Raw genomic sequence first — 18,877 nt, forward strand, 5'->3', positions numbered from 1 at the left:
GCTTGATCCCACAACCCTGAGAACACAACCTGAGCCAAAACCAAGACCAGAATGCCCAACTTACTGTACCACTCCGGTGCCCCAAACACACTTCTATTTTTACGAAAGTTTTTTTCTGTGCATGGTTTCAGAATATCTGTTAGATCTCATTTTTTAAACAAAGTTAGGCATCTTCATAGCCCTATAAACATGATTCATTACAGACCTTTTCTACCTTATTCCTTGACTGATATGTACTTAAATGCATATTTTTCATTATCCTTTCAATTCCCTTTACCATAATGTGTAAAATCAAATTAAAAAGCAAACACATACAGTAATAAAATTGAGAAAACAGTGACTGACTCAGTTTTCAGATAAACCTTGAGTCATTATGTGAATTGACATATTTTTAATTCTTATTTCCCAGGTAACATTGAACACATCAGTACTAAGCCCCTAGCCCCATGGATCCCAGATCTGATGATCCAATTAGCACATCAGCACTGCTGTTTAGATTTTCTACTATAGGCTTCTGGCTGGCCCCTCATTTCAGTAGAGATCTTCATCCTTAGACAAAAGCAGCGGGAAAGAGCTCAAAGCAGACTACCACTGCTTCTCGCAGTCCCTTTTTGTGATCCTTCTGAAGTTATAAATCTATTAAGCATTAGTTAGTTAGTTTCAATTTAGGCATTTTGGATTGATACATCCCAGAAAAATTAGTTATTTGACAAGGAGAAAATAAAAATTCACATTCTTTCTCCTCTTACAAAGAAATTGACAGTAGATGAGTAGACAAGAAATAATAGCTGAAAGCTGGGAATCGTCAATCCTTTTTAATAAGAGTGCCACCTATTTCCAAGAAAGAAAAATATTTATAAAACCCCCTTTCTTTGCACAAGAATTTAATAAAGAGAAATCAATTAGGATGACATTCAATTATACAGATATTTGTCTTGTACTAGAGGATGCACCTTTTCCATGGACCCCAATGAGCACTGGGTAAAAACTCCGTATTTGTATGCATATTCTACTGTATTCGGGATATTTAAATAAAAGGTTAGAGCCATTTTTTTAAAAGATTTTATTTATTTATTTATTTATTTATTTATTTAGGGCATGAGTGGGGGGAAGGGCTGAAGGAGAGGAAGAGAACCAGAGCAGACTCCACACTGAGCACAAGCCCGACATGGGATTTGATCCCATGACCCTGAGATCATGACCCCATGATCATCACCCCAACTGAAACCAGGAGTCAGAGGCTCGGCTGACTGAGCAATCCAGGGACCCCAAAATTTAGAACCATTTAAGGTGAAATAAAATAAGCTCCTGCCACTCCAAAAGAGCAACATAAATCAGCTTAGAAGTACCAATGAATGACATTGTGTGTATAGATGTCAGAATAACTTACTGTGTCTAGCTATTGATAGAAATATTTATGTAAAATACCAACTTAGAATTGCTACTGATTTAATGGTGCTTTTATAATATGATCATAATTAGTTGATGAATAATTCCTACAGAACAAATATCAAAACATACGGTTTGACCTATCAAAAAATACTAAGTATTTTAATTTTCTAAAATGTTTTTTCTCTTCCCTTAAAAAAATCGTGCAGGGCGCCTGGGTGGCTCAGTCGTTAAGCGTCTGCCTTCAGCTCAGGTCATGATCCCAGGGTCCTGGGATCGAGTCCCGCATCGGGCTCCTTGCTCGGCAGGAAGCCTGCTTCTCCCTCTCCCACTCCCCCTGCTTGTGTTCCTGCTCTTGCTGTCTCTCTCTCTGTCAAATAAATAAATAAAAATCTTTAAAAAAAAAAAATCGTGCAAAATTTAAATATGTCAGTAAGAAAAACTGAAGAACCTCCTTGGAGCCTAATTTTTTTTCTCCATTTGGAATCACAAAATCAACTATTACAGTTGAATCAATCTGTGAATGATTTGACTAATTAAAATATTAAACATATATTACTTGACTTGATCTATCACAGCATGGCATGGGAGAGATACAGACTTGGTTTGAACTATTATTAACAAAGAGGCGAGTTTCTAATTTATGGTTATTAGTAGTTATGTATCATTCGGTACTGAACAGAATTGCTATAATCCATTATCAACTTTTTCTTAAAAGTAATTTTTATTATTTGTTAACGTAAGAATCAGAAGATATCAATATCTCCCCCTCACCAACCAGTCCTAAGAATACAACTGCTATGTGAGCTATAACAGTGTTAAGACATGATGAGATCCGGTGCTGAATTATACATATCAGGAAATCTGCATGAGTTTAAAATTATCCTTGTGGTTTTGTCCCAGAAGTACAGCACACACTCATTGGACTACTTAAATACAATATAACAAACGTGTATATACAGTATTCAATGTACAACAAAATGGACATTTTGTGATTCCTTAGAGGACTACTACAATTAAAGTCTTCAAATTTATGATGCTTACAATATATCATCAGATTTTTTTTTTCAAGATTTTATTTATTTATCTGACAGAGAGAGAGTGAGCACAAATAGGGGAAGCAGCAGAGGGAGAGGGAGAAGCAGGCTCCCCGCTGGGTGGGAAGCCTGATGTGGGGCTCAATCCCAGGACCCTGGGATCATGACATGAGCCGAAGGCAGACACTTAATGACTGAGCCACCCAAGTGCCCCTCTCATCAGATTTATGAAGATTACAATTTAAGGTTTATCCTCTTGCGGTTTCTTGTCTTGTGGATAATTGTCTCAGTCCCCCCAACTCTCTCGACTCCAGGTTCCTCCATGGCCCCTAATCCACTCTTTGGTTTCCTGCTAAAGCTGGACAGTCTACTTGCCTGCCCTCCTGACAGCATACTTCATCTCCTTGCCAATAACAAGAAACTCTTAGAATTATTCACACATCCTTCCTAGGTTTTGCCAAAAAGCCTTAACTGTTTTGGTCTTGAAGACCATTATTCTCTATGGACAGATGTTTAGGATCCACAGCGCAGGCCAACTCACATCCACTATAAAAATCACCCTCTCCCTCTGTTGCTCTCTCTCTTATGGTTTTGATTAATATGTTTGTTTAGGTGTTCTTGTTCAATTCCAGTCAAGTACACATTATGTGACATAGACTCATTCTTACATAAATGAGACTAGACTTTATTAGTAATGTCTAAAGTATTTTCTTAGGTCGATAAATGCAAACAGGATTGGCACACTGACTTTGATTTTGTCAATAAGGAATGAGTATCTTTATGTTATATATTTGAATAAGTCAAAATTGAAATTACATGGTTCAAGGTAGCAGGCTGAGCACTTGACACTATGTCCCTTTTCCCTTTACAAAGCTAACATTGAAGTGTGTGTGTGGCGGGGGGGGTGGTGAGGGATACAGAAAGAAAGAGAAAAAAGAGACAAAGATAGAAGACATAATAGAACCACAAGGTGATGTGAATATAATAAACGAGCCAGTAGCAGTTTACAGATTTCAAAGATATCCTGCATAATTAAAAGGAGGATGAGATCAGGTTGACAAGAAAGTCCACCAGAAAGACACCAGAATGGGAACCATCCTTTCCAAAGGAGGTCAGTGTCATTCAATACAAAGTACAGGAGTTTGAAGTATCCTTAGGGTGATGATGTTGAAAGTGTTTGGGGTCCACTCAGGACAACTCTGACCTTGTCTCTTCTCCCTTTGGCTCGGCGTACCATATAGCTTATTCTGCAAGCCACTTGCCAGAGGAGGGCTGCTAGTGTTCATCAGCCTGTCCAAGCAACAGCTAGACAGAGTTAATAGTAGCTCCATAACCCACTATAGTTGAGAGGGGAGAAAAGCAAAGGCTACTACTTCCAAGAGTTTACCATGATGTTCCTAAAATCAGCTGAGCAAAGGCTTCTGTCTGGTAACTGCAGGAGTCCCAGGCTATTTTACAAAGTAGATTTCAATCTAGAAATTGTAAAATAATTGTAACTCATTAATACTGTGAAATAGCTTAAAATACTATTTAATATGGGTAGCTCAACTTCTAAGGCTCATATATATGCATATCACTCAAATTAACAAAGGCAAAAGAACATCATACATTTTAGCTCTGGAGAAACTTGGGGTAAAAAGAATTGACATTTCAATTACTTCTTTTCCTCAAAATATGTGCCCAATTTTGCATGATTTGCTCTGTGCCAACGCTACCTCACCAGTGGTGCTCACAGGTGTCCTCACAGTTATTTGACTTAGTAACAATACAGCTATAATGGTACCTTCCTATTATTAGAAGAAACATTTTCTCTTTAAATTTTCATCAATATATATATTCTCATCAATTCATCTCTGTCTTAGACAGTTTATTGGACTACTTTGTTGATGGAAATGTAATAAATTTAAGAAATAACAAATATTACCGGAGCTCTACTAATAAGCAGTGTTCCAATATGGACTTGCTCACTGTGCTGTTTAATTTTGTGTGTCAACGTGGCTAAGCCACACTACCCAGATATTTGGTCAAATACCAGATGTGCTGTGAAGGTATTTTTTTAGATATGATTAACATTTAAATCAGCTGAGTTTGGGTAAAACATCCAATCCTCCATCATGTGGGTGGGCCTTATCCAATCAGTTGAAGGCTTTAGGAAGAAGCCTGTTGAGCGTGACCTCAACAAGATGGACGAATAGGAAACTCCCGACTTTCTTTCTCCCCACACACACTAACTATACAGCTACAGACAGATCAATTCCCCCAGAGAAGTCCAGAAACTAGTGAAGAAACATTTACATATCAGGTGACTAAGAAAATACCCACATCAATATGGATAAGAAAAGCATTTGCACCATAAACCTCATGCCTGGCACAGCATCTTACAAGTGGGAGCATCTTACAATCTTACAATACTTTCCAGCTTCTTGCTGAGGAGCAAAGAGATTGAAGTACACATCTATCACCCCAACTTTTATGGCTGCCACACAAAAAACTGGCTTCCAAATCACCCAGCTCTAAAAGCCAATGGGGCTCAGCATTTCTGAGTCCCCCGGCACCACAGAAAACAAAGAAGCAGGTTTTGAACAGAACATAACAGACACTTTCTGCTGCTGTCCGTGGGGCTCAGTACAGAGAGAGCAGGCAAAAATGCTGAGCATCCAGTTTCTCCCTGGAAGGGGCTTATGGGTATACTTTCACAGCTGTCACCTAAGAGGTGTGCTTCTCATTAGCCTTGTCTGGGAGCTAGTGGGGCAGGCAATCAGTAGCTCTTCTGGAACCTGGAGGAGTGTGGGGGGATTTGCCTCACTTCCAGGGACCTGACAGGAATAAGCACATCTCAATCTCCTGGGAACCACCAAGAACAAAGATGGTGGCTTGGAAAGCACCAAGGTTTGAAAGATATCCAGAATCTCTAGGTAGCCTGATTGATAAGATTCATCTACAGGAGGCCTGCCTGTTAAGACAAACTACGAATTAACTTTCTGAAAAAATAACCAGAATCATTTTTCCTCACTTTGACACAGTACCAGTATTTGCCCACTCCTAGCCGTCCGACATTCCTCCCCTCCAATCCCAGGGTCCATGACACTACAGGAGACTTTTGTTCAGGACTCCTTCAACGGTGAGACCAACCCCCATGTCTGTGCTGATCCACCTGATGGGACCTTCAACTGGTGCATCATTAGAAGAAGGAAAACGGAGCAGGAGGATTGGGCACTTTCTCCAGTTTTTGCCTCTTGCTTGCTTATACCATTACTGTAAGCGATTACAGGCTTAACTTCTTCATTTTTGGTTTGTTGCTTTAACGGGTTGGTTACTCTGATGCATGACAGCCCAACTCTCTCCATCCCTACGTGGTTTAAACTCCTGACATGTGTCATCTCATTTAATTTTGTTAACAACCTTATGATATCTACCCATTTATCCACACAGTTTGATATGAACAAACTGAAACTCCTGAGGAATACGGAACTTGTCTAGGGCCATATTAGTAGAATCACTAGAAACAAGTGCAGGAATGCCTGATGCACAGGTCATGCATTTTGCCACCACATTGTACTGAAAGAATGTCCAATATGTAAGATTCAGAAGTTGTATGTATGTCTTGAAGGATATAAAGGGGTATCCAGAAACCAAAGGGAAGAATGACATCCTATGTTTTCTTTTTCCAATGCAGGCAATCTTTGTCTATTCTTATGTGTATGTTTTGTTTGTCTGTACATGTGTGTCCTTTGCTGATATAATCTTGAATTAAAAAAAAGTACTAAGAAATGTCTAAATGTGAGTCTATTTTATAAAATGTTATTTGGGTATTTGGTGAATCATTTGCGTCTCAAGAGTCAAGTTATTTTTCAAATTATATCTATTTTCATTTCCTTGATTTTTGTTTCCATATTTTCCTTATGGAATTTTTATTATATGCAAATTGAGCCTTGATGATCTATAATATATATCTCTTATACTGTAGTGCTCCCTCTTCCGTGGTTTGGCTTTTTGTGATTTCAGGTACCTGTGACCATCTGCCTCCAGAAGCTGATGATCCTCCTTCTGACATTCTGTCAGAAGATCATAACAGCCTAACACTCCATCACAACAACACCTACGTCACCCACCTCCCTCATCTCATCATGTGGGCATTTTATCATCTCACATCATCACAAGAAGGCTGAGTACAGTACAAAATATTTTGAGAGAGAGAGAGAGAGACCACATTCATGTAACTTTATTACAGTATATTGTTATAATTGTTCTATTTTATTACTAGCTGTTGTATCTCTTATTGTGCCTAATATATAAATTAAACTTTATCATAGGTATGTATGTATAGAATAAAACTGTGTGTATATATAGGGTTCAGCACTATCTGTGGGTCTGGGAACATGTCCCCTGCAGATAAGGAAGGACTACTGTATTGTTTCTCTTTATTTTCACATAGTTCTCAGAAAATTCATTGTGCTGATCTTTATATTATCAATTCAGTTTAGTGGCTATTGGTTTATCCCTCTACCAAATTTTATATTTTGATAATTCTGTTTTTCATTTGAAAGCTCCCTTTCTGAATATTTTTTTTTCCTTTCTGAATATTTTATTGTTTCTTTTTTATACATGCAGTTTTTCTATGAATTGTTTCCCTTAATTTTTTTATTATTGTAAAATACACATAAAATCTACCATTTTTTAAATACATCTGGTGTGTTGTGCAACCATCAATACCACATCTCCTGAAGTCTTTATTTTGCAAAACTAAACTCCATACCCAGCAAACAGTAACTCCTTGGCCACTAACACCATTATTCTACTTCCTGTCTCTATGATTTTGACTCTTTTAAGTACTTCATGTAAGTGGAATTATCAATATTTGTCTTTTTGAGACTGGCTTATTTCACTTGGCATAGTGTCCTCAAGGCTTATCCCGGGAGTAGCGAAATTTCCTTCCTTTTTAAGGCTGAATAATATTCCATTCCAAATACATTTTGTTTGTCCATTCTCATGCCAGTGGACACTTGCTTCCACATTTTAGCTATCAGGAATGTGCTGCTATGACTACAAGGGTACAGATATCTCTTTGAGATCCTACTTCCAGTTCTTTTGAAAATACACCCAGAGGTGGTATTGCATGGTCATATGGTAATCCTATTTTTAAATTTTTTTAAAACTGCCATACTGGTTTCCATAGAAATCGTACCATTACCATTCCCAACAAAAGTGTGCAAAGGTTCCAATTTCTCCACATCCTCACCAACACTTTTCTTTCTCTAAGAGTAACAATTCTAATTGGTGAGAGGTGGTATCTCATTGTAGTTTTGATTTGCATTTCTCTAATGATTAATGCTGTTAAGCATCTTTCATGTGCTTATTGGCCAGTTTTACATTCAAGTTCTTTGAAGAAGAAATTGAAGAAATTTCTATTCAAGTTCTTGGCTCACTTTTAAATCAGGTTATTTTTTTTTCTTCCTTGTTAAGTGTTCTCTATGTATTCTGGACATTAATCCCTTATCAGATTTATGATTTGCAAATATTTTCTTCCATTTTGTGGCTCACTTTTTTACTCTTGATATTGTCTTTTGATGCAGACATTTAAAATTTTTTCATGAAGTCCAATTTATATTTTTGTTGTTGTTGTCTGAACTTTTGGTGTCATATTCAAGAAATTTTTGCCTTATGTTTTCTTCTAAGAGTTTTATTGTTTCAGGCTTTACATTTAGATCTTTCATTGATTTTGAGTTGATTTTTGTATATGGCATAAGCTATGGGTCCAATTTCATTATTTTACATGTGAATATCCAGTGTTTCCCGCACCATTTATTGTAAGAACTGTCCTTTCTCCATTGAATTGCCTTGGCACTCTTGTCAAAAATCATTTGACCATATCTGCCAGGGTTTATTCCTGGGTTCTCCATTCTATTCCATCGGTCTATATGTCTGTCTTTATGCCTATATCATTCTCTTTTGAACACTGTAACTTTGTGATAATTTTTGAAATCAGGACATATGAGTCTTCTAGCTTTGTTCTTTTTTAAACTTGTTTTGTCTATTCAGGGTTCCTTAAAATTCCATGTGAATAAGGACGAGATTTTTTAATTCTGAAAAACCATCAGTGGGATTTGATAAGGATTCCATTGAATCTATAGATATCTTTGAGTACTACTGACATCTTAACAATATTAAGCCTTTCAATATGTGAGCATCAGATGTGTTTCCATTTATTTGTGTCTTCCTTAATTTCTTTCACCAATGTTTTATAGTTTTCACTGTAGAAGTTTTCACTTTCTTGGTTAATTCCTAAGTATTTTATTCTTTTTGATGCTGTTTTTTTAAGATTTAATTTCTTTGATAGAGGGAGAACAAAGAAGGAGAGGGAGAGGGAGAAGCAGACTCCCTGGTGAGCAGAGAGCCTGATGTAGGGTTCCATCCCAGGACCCTGAGATCATGACCTGAGCTGAAGGCAGATGCTTAACCAACTGAGCCATCCAGGCTCTGCTTTTTGATGCTATTATAAATGGAATTGTTTATGTAATTTCCTTTTCAGATTGTTCATTGTTAGAGTATGGAAGTGCAACTGATTTTTGGGTGTTGACTTTGCATCTCGCTAGTTTACTGAATGCATTTATGAGTTCTAACTCATAATGGAGTTCTTTAAAGTTTTTTATGAAAAGATAATTGTACTTCTTCCTTTCCAATTTGGATGTCTTTTATTTCTTTTTCTTGCCTAATTGCTCTGACTAGGACTTCAAGTACTATGTTCAATAGAAGTCCTAAAGTGGTTACCCTTGCCTTGTTCCTGACCTTAGAAGAAAGCTTCCAGTTTTTACCACTGATTATGATGCTAGTTATGGGTTTTTTATATATGGTTTTTATTATGTTGAGTTTCCTTTCATTTCTAGCTTGAGTGCTTTTATCATGAAAGTGTGTTAAATTTGTCAAATACTTTTTCTGCATCAGTGAGATGATTGCATGGTTTCTGTCCTTCATTCTATTATAATGTGGTGTATTATATTGGTTTATTTTCTTATGTTGAAACACCCTTCATTCCAGGAATAATCCCCATTGGTCACATTGTATAATCCTTATAATATGTTGCTAAATTCCATTTGCTAGTATTTTGTTGAGGATTTTTGCATCAGTGTTATAAGAGATATTGATCTGCAGTTTTCTTCTCTTGCAATGTCTTTCTCTGGTTTCAGTATCAGGGAAATGTGGACCTCACAAAATGAATTAGGAAGAGTTCCTTCCTGTTCAGATTTTGGAAAAGCTTGAGAAAAATTGATATTCATTCTTTAAAAGTTCGATAGTATTCACCAGTGAAGTCACCAAGTTCAGGTTCTTTGTCAAAAGGTTTTAGATTACTGAGTTAATCTCCTTACTAGCTATAGATCTATGCAGATTTTCTTTTTTTCATGATATTTTTACTGATAAGCCAAATACAGGACATGGTGTTAAGAAAAAAAAAAACAACACCTCTAATTGCAAATAAAAACTACAAACTTCAGGGTTTGCCCAGAAGCACTCACTGCTGTTGTTGAAGACCTTTGCCTCCTGACAGATTGTATTTATCCGTGACTCAACCTCCATCACTGTCATTTGTAATCTGTGGGGTTTTATGAGATTCCTTTGGATAGTGTGTCCGCTTGAGTTACATGAAGACTTTTTTTTTTTTTAATATGTACCAAGTGGGCTGACCAGTCTTTTTCTAACTAAAATCTCATCTACAAAACTTTCTTAGATTTCTGGTCCTCAGACTTTTTCCCTTTTGTGCTTATTATTTATTTTTTCATCATAACAGCGATTTAGGAGGCACAGGGAGTCAAACGGGAAAAGTCAAGTGGCTGTCTGGAAAATGAAGAAATGAATGTATTTTCAAATGTTGCACTCATAATGATTTAAGATGGCACATACAAAGAATGTGTCTTATAGATTGGAAAACTAACCAGCGAAATGTTAATGTTCTTAAATTGATATGCAGATTTAACACAATTTCTGTCAAAGTCCTAGTATGATTTATGTTGATATAGGCAAGATTATTCAGAATTTATATTGAAAGGATATATGGATAGCAAATCAGCGGGTAAAAGTGTTCAAAATCACGAGCCATTAATAACATGCAAATTAAGACCAGAATGAAACATCACTGCAGACATATGAGAACATCTAAAATAAAAAATAGTGACAACACCAAATACTGGCAATGATGTGGGGAAAGTGGTTCTCTCATACATTGCTGGTGGGAACGTAAAATGACACGAATATCCTGGAAAAGTGTTTGGAAGTTTAAAAAAACAAAAACAAAAACATGTACTTGTCATCCAACCTATTGTATTCTTGGACATTTATCCCAAAGAAATGAAAACTTATGTTTACACAATAACCTGTACAAGAATGCTTATCAGCAGCTTTATTTGCAATAGCCCAAAACTGGAAACAACAAAAATTTCCCTTGATAAGTAAATTGTTAAACAAACTGTGGTACATCCATACTGTGGAATAGTACTCAGAAATAAAAGAGAATCAACTATGGAAAGCCACAACCTGGAGGGATGTCTAGGGCATTATGCTGAGTGAAAAATGTCAAATCTCAGAAGATCATATACAGTATGATCCCATTTATATAATATTCTCAAAAGGACAAAACTAAAAACATGGGAAAATAGACTTTGCCATTGTCAAGTGTTAGGTACAGTGAGGGGCAGGGGAAGGGAGAGGTGGGTGAGACATAAAGATGCAGTTCAGGGGAGATCTCTCTGGGGACAGCAGAGTTCCAAATCTTAAGTGTGTGGTGGTTATACAAATCTACACGTGTGATAAAATGGCATGCAACTACACTCGTGCATTGTAATGACATAAAATTCCTGGTTTTGATATGATACAATAGCAATATAAGGTGTAACTATTTGAGGAAACTTTACCAAGGGTACACAGGACCTCTTTGCACTATATTTGCAACTTTCTGTAAATCTATAATCATTTCAAAACATTCAAAAAATTGATACCATAATTTAGGATTGCATATATGAAGTATACGACTTCTTGTTATATCAGTTGAAAGACTGAGGCACAGTGAAATAAAATAAATAAATTAACGAAGGCTACCAAATGAAAAATTCCGTATTATTATACCACATATTTATACTATTATGTTTAATTTATTATAATGTAAAAATAATTTATTTTCTTTAAATGGCATATTAAGGACCCTGTATCTCTTCTGTTCTTGTAGAACCAGACTTCCATTATACAATAGCATTTAGACACAATGTAGCAATTAATAATCTTTTCAAGTTTGTTTAGATGGAAATCTCTGCATCTTTCAAAACAATTTATTTCATCTAAATTAAATCCCTAAACAAAATGTTTCTATACATAAACAGGATTCAATTAAGAAAAATAACACAATATTTATTATCTAAATATTGTAACACAAAAGTAAAAGAGTTTGAGGAAATTAGAGTAACACTTACAATCGGCACTCCCCAAGTAGTTATAGACATTTCCTTCAAAATACTAATGAAAAATATTAATCTCAATAATAACTACAGAAATACATGTCATCTTTTTCTTTGTTTCGGTATGTTTATTATTTAAATCTGTAGCAATTTCTTTCTTTCTTTGTTTCTGAAGATTGTATTCATTTATTTTTATTTGTCAGAGAGAGAGCACAAGCAGGGGGAGCGGCAGGCAGAGGGAGAAGCAGGGTCCTCACCGAGCAAGGAGCCCAATGCAGGACTTGATCCCAGGACCTGGGGATCATGACCTGACCTGAAGCCAGACCCTTAACTGAGCTACCCAGGCATCCTGTAGCAATTACTTAAAGCAAAGTAAAAGCCTGTTGAATGGATTGTATCTAAAGCAAAGTGGATTTAAAGGAAATATTTTATCAGAAGGCAAAGTTACAAAATTTGTTATCATAAATCTATTGTGACTTTCTTTAAAATAACTCTAGAATTTAGTACTCTGTCTTGTACATACTTGTTATTTGAAATGTTTGTGGTCTTTTGAATTTTACTACTATATTGGTGCATGATTCGGTTAGAAAAGAATTGACACATTCAAAAGGATTTAAACAAAAATAATTTGTAGAAGAAATTATTTACAGAGGTCAGTGTTGGATTGAGAAAATCATCATGGAACAATGAAGTATTAAGAAACTAGCAAAAGTGGGAAGCTGTTACCCCCACCCTGCCCGAGCTGGCTCCTTGTGTACTGAAAACTTCAGCAAGAACAACAGCAGCCAAAGGACCTCTGAACATTTACTCGTCCATAAAAGCAGAGAAGAACTGGCATATGGTGTCAATATCAAATATTTCAGAACTCTAGAAATTAACTAAAGGCTTGCAGCAACCCAGGGAACACTGATTTAAGAAAAATGACTGCATGTCAGTAAGGAAAGTGAAATTTGGTGGTATCTTCACATGTCCAAATGCCATGCTCCTGCTCCTCAGTAGTAGTCTTTTTTTTTTTTTTTTAAAGATTTTATTTATTTATTTGAGACAGAGAGAATGAGAGACAGAGAGCATGAGAGGGAGGAGGGTCAACAGGAGAAGCAGACTCCCTGCCGAGCAGGTAGCCTGATGCGGGACTCGATCCCGGGACTCCAGGATCATGACCTGAGCTGAAGGCAGTCGCTTAACCAACTGAGCCACCCAGGCGCCCCTCCTCAGTAGTAGTCTTAAAAAGTAATAGCCTCAAGGGTATTATGCTAAGTGAAATAAGTCAATCAGAGAAAGACAACTGTCATGTGATCTCACAGCTTTTGTGGAATTTAAGAAACAAGACAGAGGATCATAGGGGAAGGGAGGAAAAAATAAAACAAGATGAAATCAGAGATGGAGACAAACCATAAGAGACTCTTAATCACAGGAAACAAACTGAGGGTTGCTGGAGGGGTGGGGGGATGGGGTAACTGGGTGATGGACATCGGGGAGGGTATGTGTTGTAATGAGCACTGGATATTATGTAAGACTGATGAATCACAGACCTGTACGTCTGAAACCAATAATACATTATATGTTAAATAATTGAATTAAAATTAGAAAAGAAAAAAGCCTCCACTGTGGGTCCTGGAGAGAGTAGCATGGAGATGGAGTTCTTCCAAAGCTAATTCCCAGAGAATTATTATTATTTGACCCATGAATATGTTCCTTCATCAGAGGCAATTGTATGAGATAGGAGGTTTATTGATGGATGACATAGTCATGGATGGAACATTTACAGAGCAGTAAATATGAATTTTAGCTTTTGTTCTAAGGAAAAGTGGGGGCAGGAAATGGAAGGGGTTTTTATAATGTGATTGCAAAATCATACAGTCATAGTTTTACATTTTTATTTGCAAACCAAAAAAAAAAATGATGAGAGATAGAAATTTAGTATTCTGACAATTTTATGCTTTTTTTTTTTAAGTCTTTATCGAAAGCCTTTACATTTGTCTTCTTTCATTTTTCAGTGTGTAAATAATTTTTCTTAACAGTGACTTCTGGTGTGGTAATTACTTTTGATTAGGAATGCAACTCACTAATATCTTTCAAGGAGAACCGTGCATTCTTATAGGTTTATTGTCTCCGTTAAAGACATATCTAACACAGACCTTGCAATGTTGGAATATTGATTCTAACCATTGTGAAGCCCCTTATGTGGGCATTTGTGACCATGTCTTGGTAGGCAGTTTAAACCAGTGACTAGCTCTAGAGAGGATGATGAAAAATGACTTGAGGATTGGCATAAGTAAATAAAATCCTAAAATACAACTAATCAAAATTGGGAGAAACTTATTTTTAGCATTTTTTTTTCATTTTAGCATCTTAGTTCAGCTTTTTATAGATTCCAGGGTTAATTAAAATACTGGTCCAGAGGATTTATGGGCAGTTTTACCTTGGAAGACATTTGCTTTAGTATATGCTCTGTGGCAACCAGTTCTTTATCTGGGGGAAAAGATGATTTGATAAACATTTACAAGGGAGTGTTAGATGCAGGCTTTTCCATTATCCGAAAAAAAAAAAAAAATTTAGGTTACAGAAGCAAAGGGAACCAAAACAAGAGTAGTTCTGCAAACATCTTTATAGCATGCTTTATCCCTAGAGAAATTGTGCATGCTGATTCATATTTTCATTATGACTGTGAGCAGAGAGATTCTGTGCCCTAAAGGACCCCAGATGAGTCAGGAATCATTGGAATTGGAAGATGTCAGTATCAATACAATTGTTTTGAAGATAAGTCTGATTATCTAGCCTCCAGTTGGAAGGAGGGCTATGCTGGGTACCTAGAGTTTGACTAGAAATGAGATTTTTCTTTAAATGTACTTATTGAAACAGAGAGGGAGGAAAGTATAGGGGAGTTTCTCTTTGCCTGTATTTTTGAAATATTTCAAAGAACCTCAGAGGACTGCAAAACCATTGCACTTAACAGTTGAATATTGTTTAATATTAGCTTGAATAGAAAAAAAGGAGTGGCTTTGATGGAAAATGTTTCTTGATGGTTGTCTGTCTCATGGCATTCAGAATTCACTGCCTCATAAACAGGACCAATTCATTAGGGAGCCAAATTCTCCTCTCTCATACCATAAGTTCCCCTTAAAAAGTCACACCCCAAACTGTCTTCCACATTATAATTACATTTGCACTGGAACCAGCTCACATCTGTGAGTATATCCTCACTATCAGGCAAACCTAAGAGGACGGTAATTGCAGTTACTTAGGAGTGGGCTCCAGGCTTGAAGAGAAGTCTACTCAGAGAAGAAATACGAATACAATGCTCATTTAAAGCAAGACAACAGGGGAACCTGGGTGGCTCAGTCGTTAAGCGTCTGAGGTCATGATCTCGGGGTCCTGGGATCGAGTCCCACATCGTGCTCCCTGCTCCGCGGGAGGCCTGCTTCTCCCTCTCCCACTCCCCCTGCTTGTGTTCCCTCTCTCACTATCTCTCTCTCTGTCAAATAAATAAATAAAATCTTAAAAAAATAAAATAAAGCAAAACAGCATACCCGTGAGGTATTTTTGGTAAATGCAGATGAAGGGGAGGTGACAAATGTGAAAAATTATTAAAAAAAATATTTACACACAGAGAAATGAAAGAAGACAAATTGTGTGGCAATATTGAATTCTTTCTTAAACTATTTTTCTCTCTTTTTCTGTACAAAGACATGAGACGAGATAGGATATCTTTCTAAAAAGACTTCATGTGTGTTGCAGCATGAGTGGTTCTCTCCTATACATTCACACGTTCACGAGAGAATTCCATTGTTTCCAGAGCTGTTCAGCTACAACTGAAATCGTAGTCCCCCCTTCCCTTTATTTAGGTTTTGTAGCTATGATTACTTATTAAACAGATTATAGCTTATTTTGACATTTTTCAGGATTTAATCATCCCTGATCAATGACTCTAAGAGGTGTTGACTTTTTTTTATATGAGCAATCATCTGATTTATAAAAAGATGCAACAATATTTAAAATGATACAAAATATCAATTTCAAAACATCAAAAAGTGAGTGTTTTTAACCATAGTCAGCTCATAACAGAGCAAATGGGTAAGAAGAATAATTCATGCTACAGCATACTGCTAATACGAACAGGCAACAGAAAAAGTTGGTAAAGGAAGGCAGAGGAACTCTATCTTTTAAGAATTAGAACCGAGGGGCTCCATAATCATCTGGCATCCGCTCAATGTTGTACCTATGGTTAGAAATGTACATGATGGGAACTCCAGGGATCTTCCGGATCCTTTGTTTAAGGTCCTGGTCAACTGTGGCCACAATGTAACACTTGTGCTGAGTTACTCTCTGTACTAAGCAGTCATCTGCATAGGTTCCTTTGTGTGTGCATGGTAATCGTTCAAATCTTGGATCCTTGGTAATCCTTAGAGCCACTCGATACTTTTGCCCCAGTTTCTCAATTTTAGCCATTACACAGTCAGTTATACAAGGGATACACTTGGCATACAGACAGTCCATCATTGACTGTACTAAGTCAAGTTTCGCTTTAATGGAAAAGTTGATAAAGTTGGTATCAACCAGGATGTGGTAAGGTGGGCCCAGCTGTGTGTTATATTGGAAGAATAAGCAGGAAGGATGTTGGGGGACCTCTCTTTCCTTGAGTGCACTGGGATCTTTCTTTTCTTTCTTTTTAGGTTTTATTTTTTTTTATTTTTTATTTTTTTTAAATTTTTTATTTATTTGCGAGAGAGAGAATGGGAGACAGAGAGCATGAGAGGGAGGAGGGTCAGAGGGAGAAGCAGACTCCCTGCTGAGCAGGGAGCCCGATGCGGGACTCGATCCCGGGACTCCAGGATCATGACCTGAGCCGAAGGCAGTCGCTTAACCAACTGAGCCACCCAGGCGCCCTCTTTTTAGGTTTTAATCTGTCCTTCTCTTTAAGCCTCTGATCTCGGAGACTAAGCATTCGCTTCATGGTGGCATACTTTCTTGCTTTCTTTTGCTTCCCCATGTTCACGCCGTGCTCTTGTTTCTTCAGAGGTGTTGACTTTTATTGTACATTGTTTCATCATTCGATCAATGCTCCAAGAGTAATCCAAGTCCCTGGACTGAGCCATTCATGGGACCGAACCCTGTAAATGGGAACAGGTTCATTAAAGTCACATGCACATTCACACACACACAGACGGACACTAAACTCATGGTGTACAATGTGCTGAAGTTGTATATATATCTCAGAAACAATTCCCTAAATCCTCACATACATTTTGGCACTGAAAAGGAGTAGTAACTTTATAAGAAGTCTTTCATGATCCAAAAAATCAACTGCATTGATACGATTTTTTTTTAGATAAATTCTACATTGAAATTAAACAAAAAAATTTATGCAAATCAAACAGCACCTTCTGAGACTTAGGGTAAAAAGTGTCAGAAACAATTTATGTCACAACATATCATTGGCTCTAGGCTCTGTCATCTGGCAGAAAAAATACATATATGTGTGTTTGCAGTAAGCCCTATCTATGCACATATCTATATGCATTTCTATATGTGACCATCTATATGTGTTAATCTCAGCACAAGTCCATGCTGATGTCCCCAACTCTAGTTCATCATCATATGCATCACTTTAACCTCCCTCTTCAGCTTATCTGTAATTTTGACTCCAGTGGTGAGAAACCCAGCTCCCACCACAGCAGATTTCACATCTGATGAGAGCTTCTTCCTGGTTTGCAGTCCACAGTGGCCTTCTTTTTCTTATATCCTCACATGGTCTTCCCTTGTTGTGAGCATGCAGAGGGAGAGAGAGAGATCTTGGGTCTCTTCTTTTTTATAAAGGTATTAATCTCACCAAGAGGGCCTGCTCTCATGACCTAATCTAATTGGGATCACCTCCCAAAGACCCCGCCTCCAAATACTATCATGGAGAGTAGGGCTTCAACATATGAATTTGGTGGGGGGGGACACAAACATTCAGTTCATAGCAGTATCTAGTCTTAGAATGGTAAATTCATGACCCATATATCTCTACCCTTTCTTTCCTCCACTGTAGATGATGCCACTAACCAAGTAAAAATTTTTTTCTTTCTGAACTGAAAGAGGATCACAGAAATCCTCAACCCAGCACTTGAGGTGCCACCTCTGAGGCTCCTGTTGGCAGGCAATATAACCCTCTCCTGCGTGTGCTCTAACCGCCATTTCTGGATCAATCCAATTAACTGATGACAGTAATTGCTACTTTTGGTAGTGACGTTGGAGGAGCTAGAATAAAGGGGGGAAAAAGTGTCCTTAAATGTCTTCATTCTAAAAATAAGATAATCAGGGCGCCTGGGTGGCTCAGTTGGTTAAGCGACTGCCTTCGGCTCAGGTCATGATCCTGGAGTCCCGGGATCGAGTCCCACATCGGGCTCCCTGCTCGGCAGGGAGTCTGCTTCTCCCTCTGACCCTCCTCCCTCTCATGCTCTCTGTCTCTCATTCTCTCTCTCTCAAATAAATAAATAAAAAATCTTTAAAAAAAATAAAAATAAAAATAAGATAATCAGAAGTATGATTTAAAAGCTGCAGTTACATTAATATACATAATAGTTCTATTGCAGTTGGTAAAGATAATGTGCAACTATTAAACGTGCACAGAGAACATAGCTTCTGCCGATTTTATTAAGTTTTCTAAATTCTATGGTCCTTTGGTTTTCTGAATAATTATAAAAACTTTAGAAGTCAAGGATGCCTTTATTTGTCTAAAAATAGTCTTTGGAGCTTGGAAGGATCTTGAATGGGGAAATGCTTACATTTTATGTTGTAGTTTAATGTTGTGTAAGCTTGGTCCTGCTAAAATGATACTGTTTCCAGGACACGACAGCATGCTGCAGATGCCCAGTCTGAGATGTGGTACTGTCTCTCTGACTTGGGCCACTGTGGTCTACTTACTTTCTGCAGGAAACTTCCTTCATTAATTCTTGTCTATGCTACTTTCTTGGATCTCCCATTACTTCTTAGCTATTCTTCCTTTCTTTTGGTGATCCTCCTATTCCT

General features: G+C 37.2%; 1 protein-coding gene across 1 annotated transcript; it reads right to left on the minus strand.

The window, feature by feature from the left end:
- Positions 1-15,817: 15,817 nt before the first annotated feature.
- On the minus strand, positions 15,818-16,875 carry LOC110577179 (rRNA-processing protein FCF1 homolog). Its single transcript, XM_044921186.1, has 2 exons — positions 16,752-16,875; positions 15,818-16,531 (listed from the first exon to the last, which is right to left on the minus strand). Exons 1-2 carry the CDS (start codon positions 16,854-16,856, stop codon positions 16,037-16,039), a joined length of 600 nt encoding a protein of 199 aa, XP_044777121.1. The 5' UTR covers positions 16,857-16,875; the 3' UTR covers positions 15,818-16,036.
- Positions 16,876-18,877: the final 2,002 nt, after the last annotated feature.

The sequence above is a fragment of the Neomonachus schauinslandi genome, chromosome 14, assembly GCF_002201575.2.
Source record: "Neomonachus schauinslandi chromosome 14, ASM220157v2, whole genome shotgun sequence".
Taxonomy (NCBI): domain Eukaryota; kingdom Metazoa; phylum Chordata; class Mammalia; order Carnivora; family Phocidae; genus Neomonachus; species Neomonachus schauinslandi.